This window comes from Chaetodon auriga, chromosome 17 (assembly GCF_051107435.1).
Source record: "Chaetodon auriga isolate fChaAug3 chromosome 17, fChaAug3.hap1, whole genome shotgun sequence".
Taxonomy (NCBI): Eukaryota; Metazoa; Chordata; class Actinopteri; order Chaetodontiformes; family Chaetodontidae; genus Chaetodon; species Chaetodon auriga.
Window position 1 is genome coordinate 17,592,291 of NC_135090.1, and position 22,449 is coordinate 17,614,739.

Here is a 22,449-nt window from a genome sequence, read left to right on the forward strand (position 1 = left end):
TCTTTCCTTGCGTGACGTTTCACCACCTCAGCCTTCCCTCTCACGCACGCTGTCCTCAGATATTTCCTTTTTTTTTTTTTTTTTTTGTTCCCATGAGGAGTTTGTTACCAGGATGTGAGACAGCCTGGAGAATAGACCGTTTATGATACACACAGAAAATTTGAATTTCTGCAAACATCAGAGAAAAAAAAGGACACTGCATCATGTTTCTGGGATACAGATTTTTATTACTGTACAATAAATTACAGATTTCATGCTCACTCCTGCTCAGTTTGGTCTGTTGGTTAAAATAATTCCCATCTTCCTGATCAGGAATTTTCATGTAAACAGCAACATGTTTTGTAGGCACATACAGCGTCTCTTCACCTCCCCCATACATCTCCATCTTTCTCACACCTTTCACACAAAGAAAACACTTGGCTGCAGGCATCGTTCGCCCTCCACCTCTCAGTGGGTGTAGAGGGAGGCGGTGAAGACAATGTCCCTGCGGATGGCCAGCGAGGCCTTCTCCATCTTGCTCCCCAGCACGGAGTCTCCCACGATGCGGGCGGCCTGCCGCACCTCCTTCAGCACCTCGTCCAGGCGCTGGATGCAGCGCACCACCGTGCCCTCCTGGACGTCCGTCAGCTGGGCGATCTCTGCAAACGGCTGCGATGGGACGGCAGGAGCGAGACAGAGGAGGGACAGGGCGAGATGTGACATGGTGAGGAGGTGGATGAAGCAGCACAGTAGCACACAACCAGAGAGAAACACAAACACAGTAATGAAACCATTTAAGATAACATTAAATTCATAATTAGATTCTACACAAGCTGTGAGATCTCAGACGGTACGATAAATGACAACTGACTGCTGTGTGACCAAGTGCAGAGATGCACAGACATCCTGTGGCTCCAGATAAACCTGACAGGTCTCGAGAGGATTCACAGAAAAGGGAAAAAGACAAAAGATGCATCTGCTACTCAAAACAATGGGCTTCATGCTGTATTCATCCATGAGTGGCAACTCTGAGTGATTTAAGGGAATCTGTGGCATTGAAAAATGAGTTAAAATTTTGTCTTCAGTACAATGTGGTTTGCCTTTTCTTCACAAGGGAAAAACTTGCTTAATGTAAGGATCGTAATGCCAAACCTCAAGGTCAAATATAGTACAGATAATAGAGTTCCCCTTTAACATGATTTTTTCTCATTTGGATACAGACTGCATGTTAATCCGGGGCTCAAAATCAACAGTATGAGAGTTAAACCTCACCATGCCTCGGGCCCAGCAGTACACCACTTCCGTCAGGCCAAACTTGAACTGGCCAACGAACTCCTCAGCTGTCTGTGGTATCCCACAATCCCTCTGCAGCTCTCCGATACGCTGGGCCACTGACAGCACCCGATTGATGCCCTGATGTGTATGAGCAGAGGGGAAAGAGTAAGTTAAGCGTGAAAAGCAGAGATTTTAGTTTTACAAGCAGCCCTTAAATGCATCCCTCTTTGGCCTCTTGGTGTTAACACTGAGGCCTTGTCATTTACGTCCAAGAAATCTGTTTCACGGACCGTAGCCTGGCTTGTCTGCTCTCCTGTCGCAGGTCTACAGAGCTCAGGTCATCACTAATTCAGGCGCTCATAAAGCACTTTGGTGTATCGGGGGCAGATCAGAGCACACACGGACATAAAGAGCAGTATTTGACAGAAAGAACCATGAGAGTGAATTAATGAGTGAGTGAGAGACTGGGGGGAGTCAGGTGAAGTGCCCTTGTTGTCCTTTCTGCAGGGCGAGGATGTTACGCATCAGATCTGCACAAGAACAATGTAATATAATGTGAGTGAGTGTGCGTGAGTCACCCACGGAGGAGGCAAAGTCTGTACAGTATGTCAGCACACGCACGCCCACTGTCGCTTTAATATCGGAGCTTTTCATGAGATGCAAGCCAGAATAAACCTGCTCAACAAAAAAAAGAAACTTCCTCCTCACCTCCTGCAGTGTGTTGGTAATGTGCGGCTCCACCTGCGTGTTCTGCGTGAAGACCAAGCAGGACAGCAGGGCGGCGCTCTCCTCGGGCGCCAGCGGGCTCAGGACGTTCTCGAACAGCAGCTCGGTCAGCAGCAGCTCGTGGCTGCTGATCTGACAAGCCACGCGGCCTTTCAGCTGCACCGCGCCGCCGGCGTCGATGTACTGGAGGGACTGGAGCACCTGAGGCAGACCGGCGGTGACTCAGCTTTAGTCCCTAAAATTCTTATAATCCTAGAAATTGTTAAATTAGCTCTTAGCCATGCTAGCAGGCTCTGGTGAGGGTTGGCCCACCAGCTCTAGACTGAAATACCATATAATCCAAATAATATTCAACAAATGCTTTTTAAACACATTCATGTCCCTTTTGGAGTGAACTGTAATAATTTCAGAGATGAATTCACTCTTCATGTAGCGCCATCATCAGGTCAAATTTGCCCAATACTTTGATCAAATACCTGCAAAACTAATGACATCCCCATCATCCTCAACTGTACTTTGTGCTAATAAGTATGCTAACATGCTATATTATGATGGCAAACATTATACCTGCTAAATGTTAGCATTGTTGCTAGCATAGCTTTACACTCTTAAGTTTAGTTTGCAAACATATTAAATGAACATGTTAACTTCTTTAATCTCCAGCAGCTCGTTCTGAAATGTTTAAATTCATTGACGACGATTAAGTCATTTGTCAAGCAAAAATGCAAAAAATTCACAAGTTCCAGCTTCTCAAATGTGAGGATTTGCTACAGGCCGAAATGTAAATGTGAATCCTCTAAAACAGAACTAAAATGAGAATTAGCCATCTCAGAAATATGACTCAGGTCAGAGATTTCACTTCAAATAAATGAATCTAACTCTGCAGGACTGAAGTGACCTTATTCTGAAAAATAAACTCGCCCTGACAGAAACGGGTCAGGACAGCGAGTCAAACGTCGGATCCAAACCTTGATCCTCTGGTGGTACTCAGGCAGCAGAGACAGGGACTGGTCCGACACCAGGAACAGCAGCCTGTCCAGCTCCTCCTGCACACTCATCCTCTCCTTAACCCGAGCAAACTGAAACACACACACACACACACACACACACACACACACACACACACACACACACACCCTGTGGTTACTTGAGTATACAACAGCAGAACTGCAGCACTTGACCTGATTTCAGTTTCACAAAAAAAACAAAAACACACAGCATTGTGACAGAGAGGAGAACGCTGCCTGTTGTACTCTCACTGACAGCACAGAGGATTGTCTTTCTGAATCTGTTACATAAACCCACTGAGGCCAATTACTGTACATTAACAGCTTGCATTGCAGAGCATACTGCATTAACCACTGCTTTATAACACCGACAACGCCGCATAAAGACACAAGGAAGCGTGGATCTACATTGATAATGCAAGTAAGATCTTGTTATCTTGCAAAGCAGTGACAGCGTTTGCGTGCGTGAGACGGCTTGAATGACACGCTGCGCCTGTGAGACAGCGATGAGCTGCGGCTATGAGCCCATACGGGTAATTATAGAAACAGCCGGCTCCGATTTGCGCATCTTATCTCCTCCAAGGCTGCCAGGAAGACAGGATACACAACACAAAAGCAGAAATCTTGTGGCGGAGTTTGATGCTATTATTGTGAAACTCGAGGAGGAATGATGGAGGGATAAAAGGAAGCTGATGCTGGAATGAAAAGAAAGAAATGAGAGGAGGCATCAAAGGGGGCCAATTGCAAAGTAAGTGTCTTATGTAAGGGTACGATGCTAATTAGCTGCATAAATATGCAATTGCTGCACAAAAGAATTTGATGTCTTTATTAACAAACAGTCAAATAAAACACTTGCCTCATCATCCATCTGCATCATCTCAGAAATATAAATAACTCCCACAAAGAACTTAAGGAGAGCGCTCTGTTCAAGGACTGCCTCAGTGATTAAACACATCAACCAGCAACACACACACAGACACACACACACCTGCTCTGCGAATGTGGGCGAGTGGATGCAGTTGAACTCTCTCAGGCTGTCTTGCAGCACGCGCAGCCTCATGGAGTCCTCCACCACGTCCACGCTCTTCAGCTGGAGGTCGTTCACGGGGTCCAGGTTCGGTATGCCGCCGGGGCTGGCCTCGGCCAACCGCAGGAGCTCCTGGGTCGCTGTGGAGATGGCTTGGCCGGGAGGGTCGTGCCTGAAGGGCCAGAGGGGGGAAGGAGACGAAGGAAAAGAGGAGAGCGAGGGAGATTTTTTGTGTAATGATCAGAGAGGCTGCTTTCAGTAATCCAAAGTAATGTCACTGCAGCAACTATCGGGGGACATTTAAGCAGCCAGGCTAAAAACTGTGGTTCTAATTTTGACAGGACAGAGGACGCTCTCCAGAGGACACAGAATTAAACTTTCAGCTTCTGACATAAATGTTGTTAGACAGCTCTGATGGAGCGCAGGATTTATCTGGATGACGGCTGCTTTACTCCAGCAACTTAAATAATCAATGAAGATACGCTGCTGTGCCTCGTGTGTGAATGAGACCGGGGTCTCTCTTCATGGGGAGATGAAAAATGAAGCTAAAATCATACACAAACTTTAGAAAATGTTATTGATATTTTCCCCCTAATGATGTATTATTTCACCCACTTGCGATCCATCCACTATTAACACAGGATCCACAGCGCCACCAGTGGTCAAAAACCCCACAGGACACCTTTAATTTAGCTTCTCAAATATGCAGCAAAGCAACAGAACCACAAATGAGAAATTTGTTTTTTGGGACAAAATAATGGGGTCCTGAGAACACATAACACACTGCGAGGTCCAGCTTTTACAGGTTTAATAGAGAGGCAACAATTAGGACCTGCTCCATAACCATCATCCAAGCTGACACACACACACCTGAATCGCGGCTGTTGCCTCTTGTTGTAGTTGTCGATGATCCTGTCTGGAATCACTTTGAGGGTTTTCAGTGTGATGGCCGAGATGTCCTGAAGCTTCAACTTCTGCACCGTGTGGCTGCAAGGGCCTGATGTAAACACAGAAATCAGCGAAATGTAAATGTGTGCGGGTGGTTTTAGTGAATGTGTACAAATAATGAGAAAAAGTATGTGAGTGTGTGTCAGCATCAGTCCGTCAACCAACCTTCGGGTATGAAGAGAGCTGTGTTGTAGAGGTGAGGGAAAGTGTCGCTGCTGTTGCCTTTTCCCTCCCCTTCCTCGTTGCCCTTCTCACAGATGATGAGAGATGTGAAGGTGCGATTCACTGAGTCATTGGACACCTGCAGTGGAGAGAAGACAGGTAGGAACAAGTGCTGTCGCCTCAAAGCCCCTGGGCTCGAACCCAACCTGGCCTTTCTGTGTGGAGTTTGCGTGTTTGCTCCACGTGTTTGTCCGATTTCGCTCTCTGAGGCTGCGTTGGGTCCTGATCCGGCCGCGTTCTGCAGGGTTAGCTGCCTGCTAACTGAGCTAACAGCGGCTAATAGCTACAGCCAATGACAACAGAAAGGAGTATAATGAGCAGCAGCTAGAGGTTACTCTGGTGATGCGCTGCCCTTATTTGTTTGGTTTGACCTTCAACAGGTTGCCAGTTAGTACATATTGCACCCTTAAGTATTGTTTTATTGATTTTGTAGTGTTTCGTCTGGAGCGCTTCATGCAGCCACTGTAAGCCCGGTTTCCCTTGTAAAAGATGCTTCTAATGTCAGTGAGTTGAATAAAGATTATTCCAAAATATATAAAGTAATAACAGATACACACGCTTAATGCAGAGCATCAGTGCTAAAGTGTATTTTACACAAGCTGAATGTTACCTTTGAGTGTCCCTATAAAATTAGTAAACATAATTTCAGGTTTAGCACAGCAGGCTGCCCTGCAACATGTTTTCAATATGCAAGATTTTAGACAGCTGTTAAGACAGGTCTGCTGAGTCTTCATGTCTTCATCTGCTGCTACACTTCAAACACACACACAAACACACTACCTGTAGGATGACTCCCAGGGCGTTGAGATGCTGTTTGTTGTTCACCACCACCACTCGGCCCACAGACAGAGCTTTCAGCCCGTTGACAGACTCCAGGATAGCGCGCTGAAACCACAGACAGCAGGGAGGAAATGCTGCAGGATCAAAGCAGGATGAGTTTGATCTTCGCTCCGTCTGTGTGTGTGTGCGTTTTCTACCTGGAGGGCCTCGGTGGTGGTTCGCAGCTCCGTAATGGTGTGGTAGTAAGGCAACAGGTCGGACAGCTGGCCCTCTGTGTCCAGAGGAGGCAGAGAGGACAACGTCTGCCTCAGCTGGCTGATCCTCTTCTCGTGGGCCTACAGCAGGAGGAAGAGAAGAAGAGGAGAGGAAATTTTATGACACATTTGACTGAGGGAGGATGTGAGAGAGAAGACTGAGGACATTACAGAGGAATGTGAAAAAAGCTGTATGCGCTGTTTCTGTGTTCTACGATAACAAACCTGCTGGTCTACGTTACCTGAGTGTCCCTGTGGTTCTCAGAAAAGCTCCTCCTCATCATGTCGGTCACACGGAGGGCTTCGACTCGCAGCAGGTTGAGGATCATAGTGTAGGTGAGTCTGAACTGGGACTGGAGGATGGTCGGTTTGCCCTGAGCCAGACCGAGAGGAGGATCGTTAAGAGGAAAGCCAGTGCAAAACTAAATGCTTAGACTTTGCTGTATAGATTTTGGTCATTTTCTGGGATTTACCCACAAAAAGAAAAATAAATTGAATATCAACCAGACTTAATTTATTTTTCACCTAATTTTCTTGCTGATGTGTAATGTGTGCATAATCAAAGGCTAAACAAATATCCCTTTATATTTAATGCAATGCAAACATTCCTTTAAAATGAGAGCGCAGCAGAAAACCTAACCTACACATCCGCACAGTTTGTACGTTTAGTCGGGAGGATAAAGATCCTGCCAGAGATAAAGTTGAAGAGAACATTGAAATCCAAACAGTCCTCTCCAAACTGGCACAGAGGGAAAGCAAATTAAAATAACCCACTCAACTGTGTAATTAAATGTTAAATGAATAACCCAGCAACACCTTCCTTGAAGCACGGCCAAAACAAACAGGAGGCTGAGCTCTGCTTTAAGAGATTATACAGATTTTGCAATGTTGACCAGAAACCTGCGGAAGCAGATTTAGCGCCACGCTAAATGAAATATATGTAAACCCATGTGGCAGGCACTGAAACACGGAGGGCCTCACCAGCATCATGACGTGCAGGTCTGCCATCTCGTGAACTCCGGCTTTACACAGAATGATGACGGTGCCGGTGGCGTCCAGGCCTCTCCTGCCTGCTCTGCCCGCCATCTGAATGTACTCACCTGAGGGTACCGTTCAAAAACACAAAAGAGATCTCAAAATACTGCTGTTTTCTTCAACTGCAGTTCACCGTCGGAGATGAAAGAGCATAATAAATGCCGCCTCAGATGAAAAGGAAGAAACGTGGAGAAGAGACGGAGAGCGCCGAACCTGGGAGCAGGTTTCTGAAGCCGGTCCCGTCGTGTTTCCTGATGCTGTCGAACACCACGGTCCTGGCAGGCATGTTCACTCCCATGGCAAAAGTCTCAGTGGCGAACAGCACCTGTGGGGTGAAGGGAAGATGCAGGAGTTTTGTTTAAACCATCTGCGGCACTGCTGGTATTTGATATCTTCTCTCCTCTGACTCACCTTCACGAGACCTCGAGAGAAGAGCATCTCAGTGACCTCCTTCAGGATTGGTAGGATCCCGCTATGATGGACTGCTATTCCCCTCTTCAGCAGGTCCCTCATGAGCAAGATCTAAACGTGGCATTTTTAAGATGATAAAATAAATGATAAAAAATGTGAGAGTGAACCAAAACAGTTAAAGGTGCAGGTTTGAAAACCGAAATCATAAGCTGAAGAAGACTAAAATGCCACATAGAGCTGAGGGGAAGTGCAGAGCCAGGTGATAATTCTGTCCAGGTTTGTTACTATGAGCGACACCTTTCACATTACACACAGTCATTTAATCCATTTATACTACAAAGTATTGATTAGTGCAGTTTTAAACCACAGTTTGCACTCTGCTGGCACACCCAGTTCCAGGTTGGTAAAGACTTTGTGATCAGTACATAGTACCTCGGGTTGTCTTTCTCTAATAAAACCCTACAGGCTGAGCTGACCGTTCTTTACCTGAGGAAGCTGTCGGTCTCCTCCTCGGAGGCGGCTCAGGCTCTTCTGGAAGAACGAGTGGATCTCGGCCTTCTCTACGGAGGTGGTCATGTCCATGGAGTCCAGCGAGCGGGCGTTCTCGTCGCAGCGCGTCCGAGAGAAGGTGAACGCAACCACCGGCGTCTGCTGCCGCTGGGACAGGTAGTGCAGCAGAGTGAGCCACACCGCTCGGTCCTGGAGCAACATGAAGCATAAGGACGCTGTTAGAGCAAAGCCACAAAGGCGGTGAGGTGACAGAGGGGAAAGCGAGGGAATCACCTGACTAGCTGTGGTGTTGTGAGGAGTATGTTTGGTGCCAAATGACTGGGCGTGCTTGCTGGTGCGCTCCTTCTTGGCATCAACAGCTGCATAGTACCTGAACAACAAACTTCCTTTATGAGAAACCACTTCAATATCTTTCTCTGTGACTAAAATAACAACCATGTGCAGAAGCACCAGGCTGCTACTGAGGAGACAAAAGCTGTACCCTTTAGTGAGGAAGTTTCCGGCAGCATCCACCAGCAGGAACATCTCTTTCTGAGTCTTGGTGCTGTTTCCAGTGTACAGATGATGCTCCAAAGGCACAGGTCTCTTCATTGTGCTGATCACGTAAATGTGCCTCTTCTTTATACGGCTACGAATAAAAAATTGATGGGGGAGAGAGGGAAAAGATACTAAAAAGGCAATTAATATTAAAAGCTATTTTGTCAAACGCTACCACAAGAGGCTCTCTAATATTCAGCCGATGTGGCGCACCTACCCGATCCACTCGCTGAACTCCAGAGCGTTTGGCACCGTGGCGCTAAGCAGAATGATACTGACGTGATCGGGAAGCATAATCAAAACCTCCTCCCACACAACCCCTCTCTGAGGAAAAACAAAGGGATGGCAGAGGAGAGGGAAGCCGTTAATCTCGACTTCCAACAGTCAATTAGCCGAACGAAAGACACAGAAAGCGGCTCCGGACCTCAGCGTCGTTGATGTAGTGGACCTCGTCAAAGATCACCCACTCCAAGTCTCTGATGACCTCTGACCCGTTGTAGAGCATAGACCTGAAAGAGCGCAAGAGCGAGACATCTGAAAGCTGTTTCTTTTTCATCAAAAACATGAATTTAATATTCACCACAAACAGGCCGAGTACCTGAGGATCTCTGTGGTCATGATGAGACATGAGGATTCAGGACTGATCTGGACGTCGCCTGTCAGGAGTCCAACATCTCCAAAGGTGTTCTTAAAGTCTCTGAACTTCTGATTGGACAAAGCTTTGATAGGAGAGGTGTAGATGGTCCTGTCCAAACACCAGATTAGAGAGAGAGAGTCAGAGTATGATATGCACATGCAGAAAATGAACACAGAAGAGGAAGAAATGTTGATACTGATGGCTACAACAGGCTACATTCCTCATGTATATCTATGTAGAAAATGACATGAGGAGACATCTGAGGCACTTCAGGGTGATGGACACGCAGCACAGACATGATTTTAATGAGCTGAGGTCGTTCGTGCCTTCATCAGACCTTGAAAGAAAAGCTGTTGCATAAGTTGAAGATGTCTCGAGCGTTGAAGCGCACTTCCCCTGCAGGTGCGAGCACACGGGCCTCACATCGTATCTCTAATCCACTTATGTGGTTTTTGACATGTTGGATGATTGCCTGCTCCTCTGTGACTTCAGAAAATCACCAAAGTTTTTTAAATCCCTTTCAAAACAAACTGAATTGTGCCAAAAAATGCTTTGCCCTCACCCTTAAAAATGACTCAACAACAGCAAAACACTTACACTCACACTTACACTGAGATAACCAAATATCCTCATAAGCTCCGTGGACACACATTCACTTCAGTCCTTTAACTAAATCAAGGTGATCTTAAAGAGCAGCACAACACCCCCTGAAAATCAATAAACTCACTGCGCTGCAGTGATGCAGACATGTCCTCAAGGGTGTGTCAGTACACTGTGACATCACTGTGGGGGCGTGGTTACAGGTGCTGCAGCACCCCCCAACACTGCAGCAGATACATACAAATATAAAGAAGCTAATTTTAACCGGGATTGCCTGATGCTAAACCCACGCAAAAAGTCTACACAGACTTTAATTTTATTGACCGACTTTCAGCTGAACATCCTGTTGCGATAGTAAGCCTGCTGGCAGAGTGCCGCAGCAGTTCACACATTCCTCTGACATCTGTGAGCAAGCAAATACTGACAGACATCTTTTATCTCTAACTGTCCTTTTGTAGTTTTATCTGTGGGCTTTTGTCATAAGTGCTGATGTCCAACCCTGATTCAAAAAACTGTATTGTACCGTATTAATGGATTTTTACATCACCTTCCTTGACTATGTCATCTCATCTTAGGTTCTCACTGAATTAGTTGTGTTTTATCACAGTTGCCTCCAGTTAAAACCTCAAAAGACAACCTGCTGTCTTCAACCTTTACTGGAAGCACATTTTAGCCTGCTGCACCTGGACACATAGCGAGGGCCGAAGAAATTGATTTGTACCAACAATTACGCACCTTGTCATGTGTTTCTGGGAGAGTGCGATGGCGTATTCGGCCACCACTGTTTTGCCAGCTGACGTGTGTGCGGCGACAAACACGGAGTCGTGAGCCTCCAGCCGCAGCACAGCCTGTTTCTGGAAAACATCCAGATCAAACGGCCACTGGAGCAGAGGAGGGCAGAGACACAGATCAGTTATCACAGGATGCTCAGCCAATGAGCAACGTGATTTTCATGAGATGATTCATCATCCAGAGAAACACAGAGGCAGCAAATAAATAAGGGAGGGGAGTGTGACATTTTGAAGACTGCATATATGCAAAGGCACAGACACTGTATCATATTTGTGGATAACTGGATGATTACCAGATTACCCACCTTGAAAGCTGGGTTGGGGATGCGTTTATAGAAATCATCACAGGGCGAAGTTACGTTGACAGGGATGGCCCATTTCTTATTTTCTTCTGGGTTCTCTTTTGTCTTTGTTTTCTCGTCTTTTCCTTTCTCTGGGGGAGACGAGGATGACACAGCATCCTGAGGAAAGAGGAGGAGAACCAGATTTCAGTGCAGTTAATGTTTAGCCAGAGGCACAGTTGGAGTTTGGGTTGTATCTATTAAAGTATTACTGCAGTTTGGAAAAGGAAGGACTGCATTACATTGTGACTGATGTCGGTTTGCAAAGTTAAGGAGCCTGCAGTGAATCTGATCACGCAAACATCCAAGAATCAACATCAAGTGGACACATCCTGATAAATTAGATTATTTTAAAGCAATTACAAGGAACTTTGATGTTGTGTTGATATTGGCGGCCCCTGTGGACAAAAGTGGTAGTGTTTCCAACTCCTGGTGTTGAAAATATCCTGATCTTGCTAGAGGAACCAATATTATATTGAGCCTGTTTTATAAGCAGTTAAAAACTCCTTGTTGTCTCTTTAAGTAAAAAATACACAAAAAATTTCCCCCATTTCTACAGTGACAACAAAACCAAGCAAACAAACTGCAGTACCTTGATGCCCAGGTCTTCAAGGCTGTTTGTTCTGGGGAGCTTGGGAGCTTCTTCACTTCCTTTGCCTCCCTCTTTCTCCTCTTCCTCAGGTTGCCACTCAGTGATGTCATCCAGCGTGGACAGGAGGGACATGAGGTTGACCTCTGCCTTTGCCATCTTGGCATCTTCAGGATACAAAAAGAGATAATTATTTAAAAACATATGATTTGACTCCTGCTGGATGTCTTGAATTGAAAGTATGATGTCTCACCGCTGTCAGTGAAGTCCATCCCGGCTTTGAGTCCAGGTGGGACTCTGAGTAACTCTATGAGGAAAAAAATGAGAAGTTAAACCACAAAGAGTTGAAATAACAGCAGAATCTCACCATTATTTTACACTGCAAGTCAAAATTTAACAATCACCTTTCTCAAAGTCTACGTCCTCCTCCAGCTCTGACTTCTTCTTGATTTGGTCCAGACTGAGCTCCTCCATTCCTCCTGTGGACAAATATTTCAGATACATTTATCACTTGCAAACATCTGACCTAAAGGAAGACTGTGTAAGTTATGGAGGACAAAATCTTTGACTCAAACACAGCTCACCTGGGAGGAAAGGGTAGTTGGTGTTGCTTCCTCGAAGGCTCTCTGAAGGAGGTCCAGGTTGGCGTTGAAAGGAAAGCGAGTTCTTTGCAGACAGGCCAGTGTTCTCCAGTAACACCTGAAGGTGAAGTAAAGACAAAGACAGACCCAAAAGTATCTGAATTAATCTTTAGTTTGTTTAATGTGACACAACAGGTGCTACCAAAACATCTTCTTCTCAGTAAGAGACCCTTTAATTTCCGTAACAGTGTTACGGAAATTAAAGGGACCGCAATGAATGATCGTTTTCATTGGCGATCCATCTGCTTCTTGATTAATCAATTAATGGCTTGGTCTAGAAAATATCAGGAAATAGTTACAAATTCCCATTACAACTTCCCAATTTAACCAATTTCCCCTCAGGGACCAATAAAGAATTTTGATTAAAAAAGGAAGTTTACATACTGGAATTCATTTTTAAGAAAAGCAAACATTCACATTTGAGAAGCTGGAACGAGAAAACTTCTGTAATTATTTACTTCAAAAATGACTAAAATGATTAATCAATCATCAGAAATGTTGCTGTTTGTGTGCTACCTCCGTGAAGTCCAGCAGCATCCCTGTGGTTGGATCTCTGACCACAGAGAGACCAGAGTGAAGTGCAGACGGAGTGCAGTTGAGGAGAGAGTTGACATTAACAGCTCTCTGAGTCACTCTGGTGAAGACGACAACACAACGGTTTCAGCTTCTTCTGATATAAAAATAATCCTCTGTAACACGTTAAAAAGTCATGCAAAATGTCTGATTTAAAGTAATTCTCATAATTTGATGAAATTCTTAACTTTATCTGCTCAGGATTGGTCACCGTTACTGTTGTTTGAACATAATCTCAAAATACTGTTTATTATTCAACTGGCAATAATAGGATTGTTTACGGGAACACATACTTGAGAAACTTCTGGAAGGCAAAGTCTGTGTCGTGTATAGGAAGCCAGGAAGGGTCCTGTAAAAACTGTTTCTCCACTTCTGTCTCCAGGCTCAGGCTGGTGGGTGGAAGCCCATGGGGGAGCTGAGGAGGGAAAGATAAGATCAGATCATCTAAATAAAACAATGCAACAAGGTGAAAGATAAATCATTACAAGTAAGAGTCCAGCACTGAAAAAAACTTATGTAAGTAAACATACAGAAGTATTATCAAAGCATTAAAAGTACTTGTTAAGCTGAAAAAAGTCCTCTGTGAATGCTGTTATACTATTGGATCATTAATACAGATGTTTTAATGTGTAATCAGCATTTCAACATCGCAACACCGCAATATTAGCAACGTCGCATAATGTTGGATAGTTGAATATATATAAAAATGATTTTATGAGCTTATTATATGTTTGGGAAGAGTAACTACAGCTGTCAGATAAATGTAGTAAAAACATGACATGTAGTTGAGAGTATAAGTATACAGCAGTGCTAAGCAGCATAAGTATGTGCATCTAAAGTATACTTAAGTGCAGTACAGGGGTAAATGTACACAGTCATCCTGCGCGATACTGACCGTGCTCTGTGGGGGTAAAGGCTGGCCAGGGAGGGGATGTGTGATGAGCTCAAACCTGCCAGAGCATCCCATCTCCAGCAGGGACAGCGGCAGGTCCATGGGGCCCGCGGGGGGCACATCTGCAGAGATGAAGGAGAGACAACGATGGACACAAAGAGAATGAATGGACTAAAGAAAAACAAAAAGTCCAACTGTTTGTCCACATGCACGCACGGTGCAGCCAGGAAGATGCGCCCTATATGAACGCTAATGCGAAGATAACTCTATAATTATCTGTATGTGTTCAAGAAAGAGTGAATAGACATTTTAAAGCTACTGGATAATTAGATCAACATTAAAGCTGTGACTCATGAGGCTGCAGAGTGGAGAACTGATTGACAGCAAGCTGGCTAACTTACACTGTTAGCCACATCATCACACAAGCTAAAAAACGCGAGGCATGTTAGCAGGACGAAACGCGTTTAAATTACACATTTATAACATGATATGACATTTAATAAGCCCCAACTTACTTATTCTGTCCATGTCCCCACCAGCAAGAGGAAGCTGAAAGTTGCCACTAACTAGTAGTTACTGCTGTCGCCTCGGAAGTTGCCAAAGCGGAAGTGGCTACTAATCGAGTCTAGCTGCAAATAAATAAATAACTAAAAACGAAACTGTAAACGTGTTATCAGTTTTCACAAAGCTTTCTGCAATATACAACCAGCTGTTAAATTCCGGACGGATACCGTTTTGTGTGCTTTGCTAACTGTTTTTGCTAACAGTTGTACTACAAGAAAAAAAAAAAAAAAGAAAAGAAAAACGTCACCAAAGGTTACGTCATATTTACGCGTCGGCGTAGTTGTTGAATTGGGTGAACGCCACCGTTTGAATTGGTAAGTGAAATGATGTTCTATAAAAGCTAATAACTGCTATATTAAATCGTTTTAAGAGACCATACATGTTTAATTGCTCGGGCAAGGGTTAGGGGTTAGCTTACCTTTTAGCGTGGTTTGAATTATCTGTATGTGTATTTTCTGGGAAAAAAGTTTTGTTTTGGTTAGCTAGCTACCTCATTAGCTTACCTAGGCTACCCGCGGTGAGCGGGTTGAATATAGTTATGCGAATTTGTTAAAGCCTGTTGTGTTGCTACAGCTGTATTTTTGCCATCTCTTAATGCAGCTGTCTGTCTTGTAGCTGTTGCAATCATGGTGGTGTTTCCAAGTTCACTAACGGAGGAAGAGGAGGCTCTTCAAAAGAAATATGCTAAACTCAAGAAAAAGGTAAGTAGATGGAAATTTGTGTGATGTAAGATTATGAAAAGTAAGATTCTGGCGTTTTAAATAAAGACGTGAGTGTATAACAATATCACACTTGTTTCAATGGCAAATAATGAATTTATTCCCCGGTTATGGATAGTGTAACTTAGGAAGACCACATTGAAATTTGTCTTGTCTTTATCATTTTGTTAGCATTAAACTTTTGTTGACTGTCTTTTCAGAAAAAGGCTCTGCTTGCCTTGAAGAAGCAGAGTTCAACCAGTCAGACAAACCAGAGTGGCTTGAAGCGGAGTAAGTACATTTGACTGCATGTGATGTACTTGTGCCTTAATCTTCTTGAACACTGGCTATACTTGTGATTGCTTTCCACTTTGCTTCATAACAGCGTTGTCAGACCAGCCTGTCATTGACACCGCAACAGCGACAGAGCAAGCCAAGATGCTGATTAAGTCAGGTGCCATCAGTGCCATCAAATCAGAGAACAAGAACTCGGGCTTTAAACGCTCTCGAATGCTGGAAATAAAACTCAAGGTGAGCTGTCATTTCTTAGGCAGTTTTGTTTATGCCCAGCTGTTTTCTGGCTTTGTTTTGTTTATTCATTCATTTATGTCTTTGTCTGCCACAGGACCCAGAGAAAGGCCCAATTCCTGCTTTCTTACCATTCCAGAGGAGTGTCTCTACAGATGAAGAACAACCTGAGGTATAGTGGGTGTTAAATATAATAAAAGATGGCTGCAAACATCCCTTAGTAATAATCAACTCTTGAAATTTTGAGTATTAATGGAAAATACTGATGCAATGTTTGTGTCTGTGTCTGTCAATGGCATTAAAAAGACAAACAACAACCTATATTATGCACGGTTACGTATTAAGAGACCATTTCACAAATTTGAAGATCTGCAAAAATGACTATAGAGGTTGAGGAAAAGACCTTGAGCGCTATATGTTGCACTTGAGCAGAAAACAAAAGCTTATCCTGATGTTGTCATATTTGTGCTTTTCCTAGTCTGGGAAGAGAGCCCACAGGAAATCTTTGTATGAGAGGTAATGACCAAAAACCATGATGATTAAGTAAAATAACACATTTAATACACTGACAGTGAGTATCTGGGGTGTAACATCATTTTCCCCCATGTGGCCCTGCAGCTTTGTCAGCTCAAGCGACCGCTACCGGGATGAAGACGACGGAGGCAGCGTGTCATCCAGCCGTGAAATGGACAGAGACAGAGAGCGAGACCGCGACCGAGAGCTGGATAGAGAGCGGGACAGAGATAGAGAGAGAGACCGGGACCGAGACAGGGACAGGGACAGGGATAGGGACAGAGATAGGGATAGAGAAAGAGGCAGGGACAGGGACAGAGAACGGGACAGAGAGCGAGACAGAGACCGAAGCAGAGAGAGGGATCGAGACCGCGACAGGGAACGGGACAGAGACCGAGATGGACCGTTCAGACGTGAGTAACCAAAGTGGACGTGGTTTGGTGGTGTAGGTTGTCACATGGCGTCCATGGGGACATAAATGATTTTTCTCCCATGTTCTCATTCTCAGGGTCAGATTCATACCCAGAGCGGCGAGGGGTGCGAAAAGGGAATACAGTGTATGTTTACGGCTCTGGACTCGCTGAGGACAGCCTGCGCTCAGCGTTCTCTCAACATGGCAACATCATCGACCTCTCCATGGACAACCCACGCAAGTATGGAACCGTTAAACACCAGTACGCTCAACTGTCTTCTCCTGCTTCTGTTTTATTGTCTTTAACTTCTGATGTGCGTTTCCTGTTTCTCTTTCAAGTTGTGCATTTATCACGTTTGAGAAGATGGAGTCTGCAGACCAGGCTGTAGCTGAGGTTGGTATAATCCAATACAAGAAGGATTTAGGATGTTTTCAACCAAATATCAATGAAATCTAGTCATTTTTTAGTTTACTACAAGCGACCCTGAAGTGGAGGGGATGTCCTCCTCATATTAGCTGTGTACAGAGCAGACCAGCACTCACCTCACTGTTTTTGTCTGGCAGTTGAATGGAAGCACGGTGGGAGACGTTCACATCAAAGTCAGCATTGCCAGGAAGCAGCCCATGCTGGATGCTGCCACCGGCAAATCTGTGTGGGCTTCACTGGGTAAATACAGCACTCTTACTGTTAGTTTCAGACATTCAGACCCTCTTTGTCTGCACAGCCTGAATTAACCTTCGCAAATGTCTCTGCTCTTTCACAGCTGTGCAGAACAGCACTAAAGGCTCCTACAGGGACAAGAGGAACCAAGTCGTGTACAGTGAAGATTTCTTGTGATTGAAAACAAAAAGAAGTTTTTATTTTTGCATTAGCTTTTCATGTCTTTGCTTTAATGATGACCTGTCAGTCAGCTGCTTTAAGTGTCTGTGTTGCAGGATGGATACTAAATTAGTTGTTTTCTGGATTAGATCACTGTAATTCACATGGCCGCTGTGTGTGTGCAGCTTTTCTCATGAAACTAGAGATACTGTTTTGTGGAGCACAATAAATGGTATCCATACGTTGTTACCCTGAGTTTCCATGAGTCTTCCATCAACGAGACACAAAGTGTATCCAGTATCCTGTTTTGTCCACAACCCAAAATATTCAGTCTGGCAGATTAGAAGCTGGGTGGAGCTGTGGAGTGAATTTTGTGATTTCACCAAACTATTTAATACATACTATAATCCATTTACTAATGATGGCAAAAGCCCTGAACACATGCAACAAAACTAACAGAAGAGTGAGACACATGTCACTTAGAGTCTGCAGGAGCATCTTGGAGTACCTTTGTTGCATGTCACACCCACCTCTCCCTCGACATGTTTCCAATCTGCCTCTTAACACTTAAAACTGTCCAATAAAGGCAAAAAATGCCCCCTCAAAAATCATAAAATGTAAAAACACTTGCGTTGGTAGACTATTATAAAACTGAGATATGTGTAAGAAAGAGACTTTCCAAATAATTTCAGCATCATCATCTTTTCTTTGAACAGTAACCAGTCATCCTACTACATTTATTACATATATTCAAGTTTAAGTCGAACTTATCAAACTATTCTGAAAGACACAAAAAACACAGGCTTTGTCACTGAGGACACTTTCACAAGTCACAGCAGGAGAAGCACAGGTGTAAATAATAAAATTAACCATGGCTGGATTCCATTTAGCTGCTTCAGTTTCAGGGTCCTAGCATTGCTCCCGCTGGCTTACTGGGACACTTGAATGGAGCAGAGCCACAGTTAATGTTATTAAATAATCCTTTTCTTTTTCTACCATGACAAGTCCAAACGTATGCTGTGAAAAGACGCTTCTGTTCTGTATAAGAGACAACTTTTATCACTTCTAAATACAAATTTCACCCAAATCTCATGTGAAAGGACTTTTACTTGCTGAGATTTTAAAGGCCTCATAGTCTGTACCTAGCGTTTGTTTAATTTCCAAATGGGGACAGTGACCCCACAGACTGACAGCAGTAAGCTGATGGGCTTTAGATGTGTAGACACTGATCTGTCTTTGGCTTATGACACTTGTTCCGTAACCAGACATTCTTGCTCCTCCTCTCGTATTTCTCCAGCAGCTCCCCTCGCTCTCTCCCTCTCCTCCTGCTCATGTAGGGAGTTCTGCCCCGTGGTTTTTCCGTGCTGTTCCTTCAGGTGGCGCCGTAAGGCGGGCTTGTGGGCAAAGCGAGCGTGGCAGTACGCGCAGCGGTGCGGCCGCTCGCCACTGTGGAGGTTCATGTGGTCTATCAGTGTGGATTTTTGGGTGAAAGTCTTGTAGCACAGGGGGCACTGGTGGGTTTTGCCGGCTCCTCGGTGCACAGCCATGTGTCGGGTGAGGTTGGCGGAGTGGTGGAAGTGTTTGCCGCAGCAGGGGCAGGCGTACAGCAGGTGAGTGGAGCGGGAGTGGATGGCTAGGGAGTGGGCCGAGGGGAACGTCATGCCGCAGTGCTCGCAGATTACGGGACCGGCTACACTTGAAGTGGATCCCACCACTGCAACAGACTCATCCCCTCCCTCGTTTGTTCCAACAGTTGTCAACCCTGAACTCCCCTCGCCAGCACCGCAGCTGGACTCCTCCAGGGCGTACTGGGTCAAGCTGCTGGCAGCCACGGGTGAGACCTTTTCTCCCTGAGCGTCGCCCATGCTGAAGTCTAACCGCGGGAGTTCAACTGAGACGTAACCTCCTGACTTAAACCCATCTTGGCTGTAGTCCAGCCCGAAACTCCCTCCCATCCCTGCAGTTGCCAGATACCACAAATCCTGGTGGTGATCTACGCCTTGAGGTCTTTTGTCCTGTGATGACACCCACCTTCTCCTCTTAAAACCCCGGCCCCTGCCTTTCCCTCTGGCTTGGCCAATTTTAGGGTCAGGCAGCCTGCGCCTGAAAACATGTGCCCCAGTACTGAGATCATCTGTCGGATTCAAGTCATTTTCATTGCCATCTCCTCCAATCACAACACCGTCTGTCTCTGGGTAACAGGCATCTTGAGGTCCATCAGAGGGAACTCCTCTCCCCTCCTCCCTGTCTCTGGTCATCTGTTCTTCTTCAGAGATGTACACTCTGAACACATTGTAATCCTCCTGTCTGGCTTCTTCGTCCTCATCTGATGCATTAACCTGTAATAGAAATGAAGACGCCGAAAAGTTCAAAACTGTGAAAAAATGCTCATCAACATTTTTGACTCGGTACGAAAGTCCTGCAGGGACAAAGGAAGCAGGAAACAGCTCAATGAGATAAGACTTCTTTGATTTCACATCAGGAAAATTTACTTGCAACAACAGCAACTACAACTGTTTTTATCTGGTTTTGGTTTTATTTTTGTACGTTCCTAATTGTTTTACTGTTTTATTCTGTGTTAAACCAAATTCCTCTTGTAATCTATTTTAGCATTTTTAGTGTTTACACAATCTGTAACACTTAAACTCTTTCTAGAAAAGTGCTATAGAAATACTATTATTATTCTTTCCTGAATACTGTACATTAGTACATTTAATGTGGATTACAAAAAATGTACCCTGGTCTCAGGTTTTTCTTTTACACACAAACCTTAATAGACGGCTCATCCAGCATGGGACTGTCGTCTTGGTGTTGACCGCTGCCCTGAGCAGACATATCGCAGTTTTTCTCCTCCCCTGAGCGTAACACAGGACTGTGCGGGTGCACAGGGGAGGGTCGGCCCATGGGAGGAGACGCAGATCCAACAGAATGAATGCTTCCACTGACAATCACTGGCCGAGCCGGGCTCTCCTCCTTTAGAAGCACAAAATGGGAAAAACAGATTATGGGATTGCCAAAAAACAATGAAAAATCCATCACTGCAAGCTATGAAAGTGCTGAGAACGTGTTGCTGTACGTACAAAATGCAGAAAAAGGCAGTAAAAGAATTATGATCAAATCAATTCAAGAGAATCAAGCAGGGGTAAGCAGCCTTCCATTATTACTAAACATATGTATGAATTAGAAAAAAATATGATAATCATTTGAAATCGTTGTTTTGGATCACCAACCTTCGGTGGGCTGGGGTTCTTCAGCTGCATATACTTCTTCAGCGCTCCTCGGCAGCGCTCCACAATATGCTCCATCTGTAGATAGCTGGCAGCGGTCAGGTAGTTGACAATCTCCTCAGGGTTAAACTGCAGGATGCCAGTGTAACACGACTGAAGCAGATCACACACCACTGTGGAGCTGTACAGCATCGACACCTGGATACAAATGTCAAACAAATAAGGAAGCGCTCTTCTTCCTCAGCAGAGACGTGATGACAGCTTCCACTGTGTGTGTTGACATCTGCCTACCTGAAGCTTGGGGGAGGGGTTGAGGAGGAACTGGTCCCGTAAGAAGGGCGAGCAGGCGGCCAGCACCACCTTATGCCCCCTGAATGTCTGGTTGTTGCTGGCCACAATGGTGATGTCACAGAAGTGCTGGCGGGACCTCAGTGAATTCATGTGCTTCAGGGTCGTGTCCCCGTGGCCCGGTAACCGGAAACAGAGCATCTCCATTTTGTCTGAAGAGAGCTGGGGAAGTATTCACGACAAATAACCCCATGAGGTGCTTTTTAAATGGAAGTGGGCACAAAAGGCAAATAAAAGCCGCTCAGACAGCATGTTTAATACCACATACATCATGGTCACCTGATCTGAAACACAGGTATCTGAGATCCGCCAGCTCCTGTATTGTTCCACTAAACTCCAGATTGCTCTGGAGCAGAACCTGGAATGCAGCCACATGCTTGAGGCACATGGCATGATTATAAACTAGGTTTTCTTCCTATCGCTGGGTTTTGAACTTTTTTGTCAGATATTTGAAGACACCACACTGGGCTCTTTGATATCATAATGGACATTTTTCACCATTTTCTGAACTCGTGCTGGAGCACCCAAAGCATTGATAAATCATCTAGCTGGCTCACAGAAATAGCCCAATGTGTGGATTCAGATTGAAGTGGGCAAAACTGGCGAAAGACAAATATCACAGACTAAGTGAGTCAATATCAAAGTATTAATGACAACACGCTGATCATATACCGATTATTTACCAATATATAGTTGCCAATATAACCCACACTGGTTAGTAAGTGATAGGCCCCATGAGAATATGCTTCAGTAATATTGATGATGGTCAAACAAAAAGAACCAATTATTATCCATTTAATTCAGCTTGAACAGTAAAGTATCCTAAAGTAGCTTCACAGGATTGTATCACTTGTCATGCGGCTTCTCAGGCACCATTTTATCTGTATCACGAATCTATTACTACATATCACAGCAATGTACTTGAATATTTCAGATATTGCCTGTTTCAACAGTAGCGAAGACTCATAAAATCAGGTTGTTATTCGACTGGTGTGGCTGGAGACTGACACCGATGATAACATCATTGTTTTCGTCCTTTCCCTCTGGCCTAATGTTACGTTAAACCACTTGTCTGGACGTTAGCTAACGTTAGCTACTAGTTAGCTTGCTGGCAGCAGCTAGTGACCAACCACAGGCACAAACAAAAGCTCCCCGGTAATCGTCAAACTTTGGTGTCACTCACCTTCCCCTTCGGTTTTGTTGAACGTCCTCTTGGCTTTCCAAAATAACAAACCTCGATTTGTTTCGACGGCACAACCGTTGACTAAAGCGACGTTATTTAGCCGGCAGTACTTCGTTCCTCATGCCCACTGCCACTAGCTAATACCTCGATTCCTATTTACTTTTTGGCCTCTTTTCGGAGGAAGCGCATCCCGTGACAACAAACACAAACCACTGGTCTTTCGCCACCAAACTGACTTTGAATCGGTTTCCGTGGGAGGGTACTCCTCGAAGGTAGCCGTAAAATCAGAGTACGCTCGCTGACTTCTGATCAGCGCTTCACAAATAGATGGACACGGGGGGCGTGGTTATGACGGTGACGCAGCACGTTCACATACGTTGG

The 22,449-nt window shown here is 44.8% G+C and overlaps 3 protein-coding genes across 4 annotated transcripts; 1 reads left to right on the plus strand and 2 right to left on the minus strand.

The window, feature by feature from the left end:
• Nucleotides 1-204: 204 nt before the first annotated feature.
• Nucleotides 205-14,540, minus strand: skic2 (SKI2 subunit of superkiller complex). Its single transcript, XM_076753898.1, has 29 exons — nucleotides 14,291-14,540; nucleotides 13,779-13,897; nucleotides 13,177-13,298; nucleotides 12,827-12,944; nucleotides 12,254-12,368; nucleotides 12,074-12,148; nucleotides 11,923-11,976; nucleotides 11,673-11,836; nucleotides 11,045-11,200; nucleotides 10,684-10,829; nucleotides 9,310-9,456; nucleotides 9,136-9,220; nucleotides 8,929-9,035; nucleotides 8,656-8,802; nucleotides 8,448-8,544; nucleotides 8,151-8,363; nucleotides 7,665-7,775; nucleotides 7,467-7,578; nucleotides 7,200-7,318; nucleotides 6,461-6,592; nucleotides 6,162-6,299; nucleotides 5,965-6,069; nucleotides 5,128-5,263; nucleotides 4,885-5,011; nucleotides 3,976-4,186; nucleotides 2,949-3,059; nucleotides 1,963-2,181; nucleotides 1,252-1,392; nucleotides 205-648 (listed from the first exon to the last, which is right to left on the minus strand). Exons 1-29 carry the CDS (start codon nucleotides 14,301-14,303, stop codon nucleotides 448-450), a joined length of 3,741 nt encoding a protein of 1,246 aa, XP_076610013.1. The 5' UTR covers nucleotides 14,304-14,540; the 3' UTR covers nucleotides 205-447.
• Nucleotides 14,541-14,548: 8 nt separating this feature from the next.
• nelfe (negative elongation factor complex member E) lies at nucleotides 14,549-17,559 on the plus strand. The gene is made up of 11 exons (XM_076753902.1): nucleotides 14,549-14,653; nucleotides 14,955-15,040; nucleotides 15,259-15,328; nucleotides 15,423-15,568; nucleotides 15,663-15,737; nucleotides 16,044-16,081; nucleotides 16,184-16,491; nucleotides 16,587-16,731; nucleotides 16,830-16,884; nucleotides 17,055-17,157; nucleotides 17,255-17,559. Exons 2-11 carry the CDS (start codon nucleotides 14,966-14,968, stop codon nucleotides 17,326-17,328), a joined length of 1,089 nt encoding a protein of 362 aa, XP_076610017.1. The 5' UTR covers nucleotides 14,549-14,653; nucleotides 14,955-14,965; the 3' UTR covers nucleotides 17,329-17,559.
• Nucleotides 17,560-18,033: 474 nt separating this feature from the next.
• Nucleotides 18,034-22,427, minus strand: LOC143334905 (uncharacterized). 2 transcript variants are annotated; one of them, XM_076753900.1, is made up of 5 exons: nucleotides 22,069-22,427; nucleotides 20,829-21,047; nucleotides 20,541-20,735; nucleotides 20,080-20,283; nucleotides 18,034-19,649 (listed from the first exon to the last, which is right to left on the minus strand). In XM_076753900.1, exons 2-5 carry the CDS (start codon nucleotides 21,030-21,032, stop codon nucleotides 18,552-18,554), a joined length of 1,701 nt encoding a protein of 566 aa, XP_076610015.1. In that variant the 5' UTR covers nucleotides 21,033-21,047; nucleotides 22,069-22,427; the 3' UTR covers nucleotides 18,034-18,551. The 2 variants fall into 2 exon arrangements, with proteins under 2 accessions (XP_076610015.1, XP_076610016.1); XM_076753901.1 differs by having other exon boundaries at nucleotides 20,829-21,037; nucleotides 22,069-22,282.
• Nucleotides 22,428-22,449: the final 22 nt, after the last annotated feature.

Excerpts from the sequence above, each read along its gene's own strand:
- skic2 (XM_076753898.1), bottom strand. Across the intron at positions 12,149-12,253 it reads CAACTACCCTTTCCTCCCAG|GAGGAATGGAGGAGCTCAGT; the intron begins GTGAGCTGTGTT and ends ATTTGTCCACAG. Across the intron at positions 4,187-4,884 it reads AGGCAACAGCCGCGATTCAG|GCACGACCCTCCCGGCCAAG; the intron begins GTGTGTGTGTGT and ends CTGGCCCTTCAG.
- nelfe (XM_076753902.1), top strand. The coding sequence starts at position 14,966 with ATGGTGGTGTTTCCAAGTTCACTAACGGAGGAAGAGGAGGCTCTTCAA. Across the intron at positions 15,329-15,422 it reads CCAGAGTGGCTTGAAGCGGA|CGTTGTCAGACCAGCCTGTC; the intron begins GTAAGTACATTT and ends GCTTCATAACAG. Across the intron at positions 16,082-16,183 it reads AGGAAATCTTTGTATGAGAG|CTTTGTCAGCTCAAGCGACC; the intron begins GTAATGACCAAA and ends GTGGCCCTGCAG.
- LOC143334905 (XM_076753900.1), bottom strand. The coding sequence starts at position 21,032 with ATGGAGATGCTCTGTTTCCGGTTACCGGGCCACGGGGACACGACCCTG. Across the intron at positions 20,736-20,828 it reads ACCCCTCCCCCAAGCTTCAG|GTGTCGATGCTGTACAGCTC; the intron begins GTAGGCAGATGT and ends ATTTGTATCCAG. Across the intron at positions 20,284-20,540 it reads AGAACCCCAGCCCACCGAAG|GAGGAGAGCCCGGCTCGGCC; the intron begins GTTGGTGATCCA and ends GTGCTTCTAAAG.